At 39.2% G+C, this 13,192-nt stretch overlaps 1 protein-coding gene across 1 annotated transcript in view; it reads left to right on the forward strand.

The window, feature by feature from the left end:
- VCAN (versican) overlaps positions 1-13,192 on the forward strand; it is a 131,640-nt gene that overhangs the window by 53,930 nt on the left and 64,518 nt on the right. The window contains exon 6 of the mRNA XM_054178577.1: positions 1,701-1,994. Within this exon, the coding sequence (XP_054034552.1) occupies positions 1,701-1,994 (294 nt within the window). The remainder of the gene's footprint in view (positions 1-1,700; positions 1,995-13,192) is intronic.

Genomic DNA, 13,192 nt, shown 5'->3' on the forward strand with positions numbered 1-13,192 from the left:
TTTGGAACATAAGCCCTACGAGGAGAGGCTGAGGGAGCTGGGGTTGCTTAGCCTGGAGAAGAGGAGACTCAGGGGTGACCTTATTACTCTCTACAACTACCTGAAGGGAGGTTGTAGACAGACGGATGTTGGTCTCTTCTCCCAGGCAAGCAGTACCAGAACAAGAGGACACAGTCTCAGGCTGCGCCAGGGGAGGTTCAGGCTGGATGTTAGAAAAAAGTTCTATACAGAAAGAGTGATTGCACATTGGAATGGGCTGCCTGGGGAGGTGGTGGAGTCGCCATCACTGGAGGTTTTTAGGAGAAGACTTGACGGGGTGCTTGGTGCCGTGGGTTAGTTGTTTGGGCGGTGTTGGATTGGTTGATGGGTTGGACGCGATGATCTTGAAGGTCTCTTCCAACCTGGTTTATTCTATGTATGTATTCTATGTATGAATTGATATTGTAATTGATACAGCTGTAACAACAAAGCTGGGTTTCTACCTGGGAGGATAAAGAAAATTGGCACAGTGCCTCCTTTCACACTTGCATTCCTTTCAAGCCTGAAACAGGTGTAACATTGATGTGAATTAAATGGTTTAGGGTGATGTAGTTTCTGTCTGCCTTTTGCTAGGTTGCCTTGAGACCACTGCAGAAGTAAGATATATTGTGTGTTCAGTATAAATAAGCAGTGCTGTCATCCAAAACCAACAGTGTGTTCTGCTCTACAGTACCTGAGGAAGAGTTGCTGTCTTGTAACAAATATATTGAATTTCAATGCTTTTTACAGCTGATCATGTTGATTTTAGATTTCTTCAGTTCCATCTGAAGTCTAAGCACAAACTAGAAAGGGGACAGTTTACTGGTTCATTCCCATGACACAGACATCAGAGCCTTGAATTTTGTTTATACTGTTTAGCTGAGTAAGGCAGTCAAGCCAACTGCTTAATGGTGGTTTAACTTGGAAGTAAAATATTAGCCCTACTGATTGCTTTGTTTCAGTTTCCAACTGGACAGCTATTATTATGGCTACAACAAATTGTTACTGTTACCATACTACCAGTACTCTAGACTAATTCAGCTTTTTTTTCACTCAAGATGGACTTTGTGCATGCAACATGTCTAGGTCATTTCCTCACCTTTGTTTGTTTCACCATGGGGCAAGATGAGGACTGACGGAAATAGGACATCAGAAGCTGCTGTGGTGCAGCCACTGAAGAACATTTGTGGTTTTTTTGGTGTGTCTCAAGTGAGACTCTAGTGACGACTAAAAAGGTCAGGTAAAGAGGCTTGCAGATGTAAAAGATTTGCTCTACTAAGAATATAAATTTTGATGGACTGGATTTAAGTAGTGCAGTTGAGTTGCAAAGCCTGCTCCAACAGAGGGCACAGAGGAACTTAAGGACTTCTGTTACCTCTGCCTGGAGACAGAGGGAGGATCTCAATCTTCAACTAGGGTGTGCTTCATGGCATAAAGTTTGCATATAAATGATCATGTTTTGTAAGGGGTTCATTTTCATGTTCAAATCTGGGACATTTTCCAACTATATGTATTTTTTTAAAGCAAAAGAATACATTCAAACAAATTTTTTGGGGAAAGAAAAAACACACACAAATTTTCAGGATGCTGACTGGAACAGGAGAACTAAGCTTCCTCGATAGTGGAACTCAGTCTTTGGTATCAGATACTCAATCCTTGTTATGTTTGTTTCCTTCCTCTAGATGAAGTGGTTCATGTCTCTGCCCCTGAGAAGTTCACCTTTGAGGAAGCTAAAGAGCTGTGTCGGAAGAGAGACGGTGTCCTTGCTTCTGTTGGGAACATGTATGTCGCCTGGAGGAATGGCTTTGACCAGTGTGACTATGGCTGGCTGGCGGATGGCAGCGTTCGTTACCCAGCCTCAGTGGCAAGGCCCCAGTGTGGTGGAGGTTTACTTGGGGTGAGAACCCTGTATCGCTATGAGAACCAAACAGGCTTTCCTTACCCAGATAGCAAGTTTGATGCCTACTGCTATGAACGTAAGCTTTTTTTTTTTTTTCAGTTACAATTTTCAACATGCTCTCCATGATAACCCTGAAAAGTGTTTTCTTTAGTATGTGTTTTGTTTCAGTCCTGTGGTGTGCATGACTTTTTGGTTTATCACTATGGCTTTACCAAAAAAACCCACAACTTCCCCCCACGCCTAAAAAACAAACGCCAAACTAAGCCAAATGTCTTAAAGTAACATTGGCAGATACAAACAAGCAAAGTTTTACGGCACCATTTCAGCCTGAGTGATGTTTGGACACATAGTGTCACACCATACCCACAGTCACCCTGTGTCTGCCAATGATACATTTTTTGGTACCCTTATCTTTATGTCTTTATGTCATGTCAGTGTACATAAGAACAGAGGAAAAGTCCTACTTGACTATGTGAATGAATGATTATCATCTGACCTGCTATTTTGTCTCCATTGATGACAATATGAGAGGCTGTTTACAGACTGCAATCAAGTCTAGATATTTTCAGAGCTCTGAGATGCTGACAATGTGGGATTCCAGTCATTTTGTCTCATATTTTTTAGGCTTTTAAAGGATCTGTAAGTTCTCCTCTCATTCATTCAGTGTTTCATGTGCCACTGAGCTGGTACTCTGGATGGTCTCAATCACATTTTTTACTGCTGCTTGCATCCTTCCTGGTGTTTTCAGAGGTGTATCAAGAGTTACCAAACAGGTAAACCATATTTCTCCCACAGCCGTCAGATTGCTTTTGGCTTTAGGATTACATATCCCTCTGCAACATCTTCCTTCTTCAGTGCCAGCTTGCTGGCTCTGCTACTGTTATGGTTCATTCTATCCTTACATAGGTTCCTTTTTTCCCCAAAGGTTGAACACCTTCAAGATTACCTGAGTTACTCTTCCCTATATCATCTCATCTGTGCTTGACTTCCAGATCCTCGCCTGTATCCCAGGCATCCCTGGAACTGGCAGTGGTTCATAAGCCACTGCTCTGTAGGTTGTGGTCTCATCTGCCTGGTCTTCTCCAGAACATCCCTCCCATATTTCTCTCTGTAATTTGTGATGACTATTCTTTCTCTACATCTCCAAAAACCCATCCATGCGTATCATGATGTGCAAAATGCATGGTTCTGTTTATCTTTCAAATACCACAGGCCATCTACCCATATACTGATGCTATGATACTATGATGTCTGTTAAGGTCCTCTCCATCACAGACAGGAGTATTCTTTGTGCAAGAGGATACAGATACCATTAGAAGATACATCATCAGAGGGCTTCTTCCCAGCTAAATATCCTGCCTCCCTCCCTGACACTTGCATCCTCCTCAGTGGCACAGGGAGGTTGGACTGCTTAACAGTTTTCCTGCTGGCTGTTTTGTTCAAGGAGGTGCCTGTCATTACAATTGACATTAATGTGTAAAGGCTGCTTGTGTTGAATTAGAAGTTCAAAACTTGTTCTTTAACTATGGAGATCTAGGCTTTCTTGGACTCAGTCCTGTTACGGTAAGTCAGAACTGTGTGAAATGTGTGCAGCCTCTCCTGTCCTCATTTTTGTAGATGAAGAACCAACTGCAGCTGCAGATCTTTCCAGCTCAGGCATTGATGGCTCATTTATGAACAAACCTTACTGCTTGAGTACAAACCCCAACATCTGGTGTAATATTACAGCCTGGCTGTTCTCAGACGCTGATTGTTGTGGTTTTCTTCCCTTTCTTGCTTGTGGGTAAGATGTTCCAAAACTTTGCATGTGGAAGTAGTCTTAAAAGACTCCAAGGGAACTGTATAGACGAACAGGGACTACTTAAGAGTGTGTGTTCTGATATGCAGAGCAGAGTTTTGTCATTCAACCTCTTCTATTCCACTCCCAAATTGTTTGTGATCAGTTTTAAATGTCATGGGTCAAATTAGCATTAATGGGGATGAAATTCATAAATCCTCTTAAAAGACTGAAGTAGGAACTGAATGTTTTGCCCGTGATCCAGTCTTCAGTTAGGAGAAATTCTGATTTTCTGATTGTTTGTGTGATTTGCACCCCTTTTTATCAACATGTTCCTTTTCAATATCTTGCTGGGAATTTGAGTTATACCAAATCCTAGTGACTTACTATTTGTCCTAAAAGCTTCCTTGATAAGTAATGGGCAGTTGCCTTTCATATAATTGCTTTTCTTGCAACCTCTTGCCCTTGATACAAGGAGGACAAATACTTCATCAGTTTGCAACCCAGGAAGTAGACAGTCCATGACTATAAACCATTTTACAAGACAGAAAAAGACTAAACACTATTTGGTAGACAGTGGACTGCTCTTGAAAAAATTTAATTGTAATGAACAATACATCAGAGTTAATTAAGTGTTGCTAGCTAGATGACTCAGGTTTTGCATTGTGCTCCTGGTTTTGCATAGGGAAATGCAGGAGTGTAATGCTGAGCTGTGTACCCTCCTTCAGGGTGCCTGTCTGCCACGTATTTCAGAAGTTACTGAAAGCTCTCTCTCCCTCTCAGACAGTGCTAGGGATCTCAGAGGAACCAGCTGTAACTTCTCACTGCTTTTTCTAAAAGATTTGTGCAAGTGGTGAGTAATGAGGCTGGCTGCCTAGCATCTTGGTCTTTCACATTTCAAGCAGCTGCCTGAAGCAGAGGCTGGGGAGTGAGTCACTCTCTCCTCCTGGAGCCTTGGACCCAGTTCCTTTTTGGGGGCAGAAAGTAGGAGAGGAAGGCAAAAATGTATCTCCAGTATCCTTGTTTCAAGTCATCTTTTGTCTGGAAGCTTCTTGCTAAACTTCTTCTCATTATCTTTATTTCAAAGTTTCAGTGAGCAGTCCATCACATGAAGTCCACTGTCCCCACTGCTTTTAGCCGGATATGAAGCTTTTACACAGCAATTCCCACCATGCCAGACCACAAAACTGTCCTCCCCAAGACCATGATTCTTTCCATGTAACTCCAGTCCAGTGCTTACAGCTCTTACTGTGTTCATTATGTGTCTCACATTACATTGTTATATTTCCCTCTTTGCCTGAAAACCCAGTCAAACCAGCAAAAAACACTTCTGTGGCTGAAAAAGAAGAAAAAAGGGATGCTGTTACATGCATTTATGAGATCTTGGTCGACTAAAGGAAAAAACACAGAGTCCCTCTGTGAGCAGGGCAGGATCAAGCCAACTATCCAGGTAGTGCCAGTGGTGAAGGTCTGCAGCACAGATGTTTGTGTGACGATCTCAGGTTTTTTACAGCATCTCTGTAAGGTTTCCTCTGCCTCCTGTGTGAAAGCTAGCAAAGTTCCCATTGACTCAGCTCTGAGGGTAATGGCCACATGTTGCACATTGAGAATGGAGTGAAGTGGCAATGAAAAAAGACTTGCTTTTACTCATGCTGAGTAATCCTACTCTCTCTGAGTAAAACCACCAAAAGAAATGCCACAGAAAGATGAGTCCAGCTCTTGAATTTACACAAACTCTGAAGCCATAGATTTTGTGGCAAAGCAGGTATCTATTTTGACAAAGATAATTCATATATTTAAGAATGCATATATCTCTTTCTTCAAGCCTCTTAGAGTTTTCACTCCTGTCCTGTGAATAAAAGTCTCTTTGGTGGAAATTCTAGAAATATTCATTTTAAATTGGAGTTAAAAAAGACCTCAATCCACATTTCAAATGGTTACTTACTTTTAAAAAGGAGTTACATTTATTAAAATACATGTAAAGCAGTAAGCCAAGAAGTATATCCATCTTTAAAATGATATGCACTAGTTTCAATAAAATGGCCAACCTGAACAACATTTAAGTGTGCAGTTAAGTTCGGAATTTTGACTTCAGCAGTGTTCTGGTTACAAAATTATATTGTACAAAGTGTCTTGACTTTATGAAAATAGAAGTTGCCCAAACAAATAATACATGATTTAAGATCTAAAAAGCTTGTTATAAAACCAAAAAACCTTCACTTTGATCATAAGTGCTTTTCACTCTACAGAAACCACATGGCTCTGAGTTTCTGAAACATTATCCATGTGTTTCATCTCATCCCTCTGAGACTTTTGCCAGACTTTTTTAGTTCTTCTTTTATTCTGAGAGGTACCTAATCATGTGTCTGATGGGGCTTGAAAAATTAACTACTTGAAGCTCCTTTTAGGTCATCTTCAGAAGGAATGTTTTTCAAGTATTAGCTTATAGGACTCATATTAACATACTAATTTTATATTTATGATGTTTTTTTTAAAGTAGACCAGCTGTTGCTGAACACTTGTGTTTATTTGTAAGAGACTAAAACATTCTGTCAGAGAAGGGAAAAAAAGGTAATTTCATGATTACCTTTTTTTCATACTTAGTACCTGCATAGAGCTAGAGGCTATTTATTTAATTCCATCCCTCATCTCACTAGATTTATTTCACTGAGGTTTGTAGGACTCTTGCCGCAGACTTCAAATGACTTTGGATGGGACATTTTATACTCCAGCATCTGCAGAATAAATTGCACTCCAGAAATGCACTAATCAAAATGTGTACAGGTTTTGTCTTGCGTACCTGCAACAAAACTGAACTTGGTGGACTTCGTGCACAGAGGTGTTTGAATTTGTGAAACATAAATCTGCACTTTGCTGAGAAACACTGATTTATTAAAGCTGAATTTTTTCTTAGACCTGCACTGATTTTGGCAAATCTTCCAACAAAACATTTTTTGCTTGACTCGAAACATATGTTCATGATTTTGCTCTGATTTGACCACTTGTCTCGGATTTGCTCTTTCATTTTGTCTTTGTTTCACACACCTTTGTTGTTTCTCTTTGGTTATGCCACTTTGGTTTGGCATTATGATTTCTTTGTAGCTGGACATTGAACAATTCCAATTCTGAGACAGTGCTGCTGTATGTGCTCATCATGAATAGAGTCTTCATTGTTTTGTCTGTTTCAATACAACCTCATTAAGAGTGTATCCAAGTTAGCCACTGCTTGTGACTGAAGGCCTCTTTCTTTGATGCTCCATCCATTTAAAGCTCAGGATCACTGAACTTTGAAAGAAATATAGGAAACCACAACCTTCACAGTATGTAGTACCACAGGTCTTTGAGATTATGGAATTGGAGAATAAATAATTGTCTCTCTGCAAATCTTTCCTTTGCTCACCCCAAAACATCTCCAACCAAATCCTCTGCTTATTCTCAATTCAAGTGAAAGTGTCTTGCTAGGACAGGGATGTTTAGTAACACAATGTGTCTTGCAATCAATGTTCTTCTATGGAGGACTTCAGAGCAAGGAAAGAGGTAAAGTCCCTTTATTTAGAAGATCCTGTGACATGAGCCACCCTGATTATAGTCTAAGGCTCTGAAAGCACCAACTCTGCTCCCACTGTCCACCATTAGAAAGGACAAAATTTTTAGGCACAATTCAAAAGCTGGCAGAAGAAATGTTGTCCTCTCGTCTGTTGCATGTGACTTAGTTTGGAAAAGTTTGAATAACTAAGCAGTTCTGTCCCTCTCCACAGCAACCGTCAGTAGCTACATGTCCCAGTTATTTCCTGGATGAGGGAATTATTTCCAGCCTGATGTCAGGGATTCTATTAGTTGAGATCTGTGGATTTTAGATCAGTTTGGGAATGACCACAGAATCCTGAAGATTTAGGGTGTGATGACATCAAGGGAACAAAACTGTCAATCCAAAGGGAAAAATAAATAGTTTCTATTAGATGAAACACAATAGAGTGCAGAACATAATGAAGCCAATGTCCTCCACCATTGCACAGAGCAGTATCAGAATGTGTAAAATACCTTTGAGCATGCAACAATCTCAGGGTCATGTCACTGACCACAGAGCACATAAATCTGTTGGCTCTGCTTGTGCTTCCTTTCCCCTCTCTGAAGGTGAAGCTATGCAAAAGGCTTAAGCTGCCTTACCAAGGCAGCCTTCAACCAGTAACATTCGCTAGGCTTTATTATTTTTCTAAGAAGGTAGATCTCTGTGCTTCTCTCAGATATGCAGTGTAGTAAGGCCTACATAGCTGTGCAGATCTCCAGTAATATCTTGGACCAGGTGTAGGAGGAATAAATCCCTGAAGCTCTCACTGGGTTTATAGCAACAGGCAAATGTCATAAAGGCTGTGCACTCTAGCATCTTGCAGTATGTTTCTTACCTACTTTGTATCACGATGAAATTTGAAAGTCAGGCAAGCCATACTGAAGGCTGCAAGAAGACCTCAATACCTTTCAGGCAATCTTGTGCCACTGACCTCGCAACTACCTCACCCTGAGGAGGAAGAGGCGGCTGTGTGAACCTTGACCTTTTAAATGCTGTGTAAAGTATGAACAGAGAGGACCTGATTTATCAATGTAACTGATGGATGTAGAGGAACATTTTGCAGTCTCAGCAGGTAGAGATTCAGGAGGAGATGTTTCTTTTGCCAAAGAAAGTGAACACTGCATTCAAAACTGCTGGAGTACTCTCTGAAAACAAACACTGTGGGCAGTGGGAGAGAGGAAAGAAAAGAATGTAGGTACAGGCACTTTCCTGTCATTTCCTTAGATCACAGAATGGATTAGGAAACAAGGACAGGATTTGGAGCAAGAGGGTGAAGAATTCTAAGATCCATTCCTTTAGGTGTTCAAATAGAGGAAAGATAAATTGGTTTTCTTTTTTATTACCTTTACTTGATGCTCTGGGAACTGGGTACCACTGCTGGTACATTTGGGTAATTAGTTTCCTTTCACACTTGGTGGGGAGAGCAAAGTAGCCAGAATTTTGCTTTCAGCTCCTGACATGAGTGACAATATTAGATCTCTTTATTCTTCAATTGGCTCTTCAGCCAGGAAGCAAAGGCTGTGGTTTGTATTTGGTTCTTGGATGCAGTTTTCATCAGGAAGAGGTGACTAAAGAGGCTTGCTGAATTTTCATCATCTTTGGCAATTTTAAATAATGTGGAAAGAGAAATGCTTCTTGCTGGTGTTCTTTTGTGGGTAGATTGACAAGTTATAATTTGTTGACAGAACTACACTTGCACATAGAGAAACAAGGATAACATATCCTTTACCTTTCAATTGTCTGACTTCAGAAGTCATGAAATAGCAAGTGGTTTTATTTAAGAATGTTTGTGTTCTCAGAGCTAAGAGAGCTGCTGCCTCTGCTGTAACAATTTAAGTTTTTCCTACAAACAAAATAGGCTAATAGCCTTTAGGGTGGTGCTCTGGGTGTTTGGTTTTGGTTTTTTTTTTTTGTTTGTTTGGGGGGTTTTGTTTGTTTGTTTTAAGAATATCTTTCATTTTCTCTGATATTTCACATACTTTGTAATTGGGCATTGTAGGTAAGTGGGAGTATACATGTGGAGTTACAGAGAAATTTATAGCTGTAGTATCAGATTTCACATGCTCCTACCACATGTCTCATAAGTAATGAACAAAACCTTACACTCCCTGTCCACCTTTCTGCTTCCTGAAATGAGTGAATGAGCAGATACTGAGTCAGTGTAATAGTAAGAGGTTTCTGGCTCAGACTGTTACCCAGAGCACCAATTTTATTATTATTATTTTTTTTTTATCTGTTCTTACTTTTAGACTTGCCCATTTTGGAAGGTTCTGCCAGTAATTTAAAATCCATCTGGCATAACTCTTGGAATCAGGGAACACTCAAGACTGTCCTCTCTGCCATGGTTGGTAGCAGGGACAGACACATAGGACAAACTTAAGAAACCAACAAATAAAGTAACATAAAAAAATAGGTAAAAATAAAGAAAAGCAACCTCTCTGAACAGCCATTGTGATCTAAATGGACTAAAAGAATTCAAACACTCATTTTGTCTCAATGTTAGTGATATTTCAGAATTTTTTTTTTGGCTGTTATTGACAGAAATAATTAACCTCTGACTTAAAACAATTTTTGTTGTTTTGGCTGTTGGTAATGACTCAAACCAATTTATTTCTCTTTCTATAGGGTCTGTGTTTCTCCAAAGTCTTATGTACAGACCAGAGTGTAGACACACAAAGAGAGAAACCTGCTCAAGTGCTTCAAGTTAGACACACAATTAATTCTTTTGTGGAACTGGTTATACTGAAAACACTTGTCAGTAAATTGTAATCTTTAAAATAAGAATTTTCTCCTCCAGAAAGTACACCCATATATCCCAAAATTGTTATTAAACAGCACACAACATTAAAATCTTTATTTATTAATTGCAAAGTTAAACCATGCTTAAAATGATGCAGTGCGATTTCCTTGAAAAACCAACAAGTTTTAATATTTTTCCATTATTTTTAATCTTAATTTAAACAATGATGGGAGAGGAGAGGAATAAAATGTTACACAGTGAAAGTATAAAATAAATAATCAAAGAATGCAAAGATGTAGTATCTCTGCAAAGTCATATAGTCCATCCAAAATCAACGTCATGCAGGTCATTCAGTATAAAAGGAATTGATTAAAAACCGCAAGATAGTCTGCAATATGTGCAGATGTTGGTGAGATAATTTGCTTTCTTGCTGCTAATAAGTTCATGAATTTTATTAGGAAAATCTGTCTCATGTCTTGAACCAGAAGAAAGACAAAGGAGATAGCATATTGCATGCATGATGCAAGGAGTACAGTAATGTGAAACATCTGGGAGGATGACAGTTGGATGACAGTTCGAACTAAGGTTCAGGCTATTAAAAAAGTCAACATTGTCTTTGGTTGTTTTTTTTTTGTGTTGTTTTGTTTTAGTTTTAATTTTAGTTTTTTTTTTTTTTCCTCCCCCTTTTCCCAGAGGAAAAATTAAAAGGGAAGAAGTAGCAGCTTTGGTGGATTTCTTCTTGAAAAAGTATTTTGTTTTTATCCACTCAAATAAGTTTGCAGACTCAATCTGTATGAAAAATTTTGCTCATCATATTTATAACAAAGCAGTTGTAGAGGCCCTCTAGCTGATGCTAACTAGAACTGCCCTTTGCAGACTGGCAACCCCGTATCAGTCTCCTAATGAAGACGTTTAGCTGTTTCTTTTGATAAGCTATAAAAATACATCCTTTTCTTATACCAGCATATGGATTTAATATTTGTTAGTTCTCTTATTAACACATGAGCAAATCCGCACTTGGTGGATTTTTAGGTTTACTTCATAATAGTGTGCTTATTTTTTGTACTAATTAGCAGGTGATGAGTCAGGAGCCACAAATAACTGCATCTCAAGCACGAATATATGAACTTCTGGGATTTTCCCCACGCATTTCTTGGATGTTTGGAAGCTGCATAAAAAATGGTTGTGAGTTAGTGTACACAATTTCCCAGCAGTGATGAAATAAAGTTACTCCTCCCCCCACCCAGATTTGAAGATCTGTTCTCATGCCCTCATTTTTGTCTAGGTATTTTAGGAGATACTATGTGTTCATGTTCTTCTGAACAGTGATCTTGATAGTCACTTAAAATATTACGCTTGGAATCTGAAGGAGTGGACGATGCTGTCTGAAAAAAAACAAACACCCAAACAATTATCAGCCTTTGTCAAGGAAACTCAAACTATGTTTCAAAGGAAGAATAGGAGACTATGCTGTCAACTTTCCATTTTGGCATTAAAAAAGAGGCAAATGGACAGATTCTCTGGTAGAAATTGAATAATTGTCAACTACCACTCAGGATGACAGTCCAAACTTCAGTGCAGTCTTTTCTCTGGAGATGTGAAGTAAATTTTTGTGCTAGCAGAGAAGGAAAAACATTGTAAGAATTTGGTCTTGATTGTGTGAGCATTGTCTCACATCTGAGTCACATAGGCATTGGAAAGAGCAATAAACATCCACTTTGGGTTGCAGCAGTCCAAAACACAAAAATCACTTGTGTTAAGGTTGTTCTTTGCTTAGGGGTATTTCAAGAGCTTTATTATTCTTGCTTAACAGAATGTTTTAAGCAACAACAACAGCAAAAGTAGCTAAGTATTCTTTGCAAAACTACAAAAAGATTTAACATACAGTAGGGAGAAGAATCCATTCCTTTTTCTGCTGGCAAAGAACGCCACCACTTCTAAACATAGTGACTTCATATTTTCTTCCCCTCACAATTTCTTTTTCACTTTCACTTCTCATTCAAGAAAGATGAAATGCCAGATCTTCTTCCTCTTTTCCCTACTCTGCAAATACACCCATTTTGTTAGAAATCCTAAGTAGCCGTCATCTGGCAACCCTCTCTTCTTTAGGGTAATTCAAATAGGTCACTTGCAATGGTAGCATTTTTGAAGCCTGGTGTGCAAAACTAAACAAATATTTGTGTGACCCTAAATTTCACATGTAGGATTCATATCTACAAAGATCAAAGAGGTACCTAATTAGACATGGGTGTGTGAAAAGAGCCAATTTGTGCATATATACTGCATATGCTTGTGTATAAACTGTCATTGCACGAGTATGTGACTAAGTCTTTCTAAGTGTTTCTCTTGTTTTCTTCCCCTTCTTTGTTTCTACATGTCCCAGGTCAGTCAGAGGCTGCACCATCATCTAAAACATCTTCATCTCCATAGGCCAGACAGTAACAATCTAGTCTTGCAATTGACTTTTTCCCTTAATAACTTATATTCACACCTTACATTGAGTAAGGTTGCCTCATCTCCTTTATTAACCAATAGGTACAATAACAAGGTTTTGGCTTCAATATTTTCTTCTCAGATACTATAACTGTTTTGATTTCTGCCTGTTAGAGGAAGAGTTTTTTTTGCTCTGTTGGAAATTGAGCAATATTCTCTTTTGCAAGAAGCTGTATGTGTAGCCCTGTCTTTCTGGTAAGCTGTTAGCCCTCATACACACAGCCTGTCCAATGCATTCATATGCTTAGTGTGATTTAAAAGACAGTACTCTGCTTTTTTACTTGCATCCATATAAGGCTTTTCTGAGCAACCTGGAAATTAACATCATTGCTTTAAGATATTCACAGACATCCACCTCTTTGCTCCCATTGCCCTTCTAAAGATTACTGATCTGGAAGAGCTGGTAGAAGGGACAATGTTTCCACCCTGAGTTTTTCCTGAGTAAATCCTGTTTTCTGAACACAAAACCACAATTTTTCAGAAGTCCTGATACCAGTCTGCAGAGTCATGGTTGCTGGATGGAAATCAGGACTAGAAGTCATAGACAAGGCATAAGGCATCAAGATTCTTTAAAACATTTGGTTCCCTTGGAAATACTTTTCTTTGTGTGTCTTGTGAATCTAGGATAGCTGCCCCCTTACTCTTTCCATCATGCAGAGGGTTCTTTTCATGTTCAGCACTCCCATAGAAGCACTT

Source organism: Dryobates pubescens, chromosome Z, assembly GCF_014839835.1.
Source record: "Dryobates pubescens isolate bDryPub1 chromosome Z, bDryPub1.pri, whole genome shotgun sequence".
NCBI lineage: Eukaryota > Metazoa > Chordata > Aves > Piciformes > Picidae > Dryobates > Dryobates pubescens.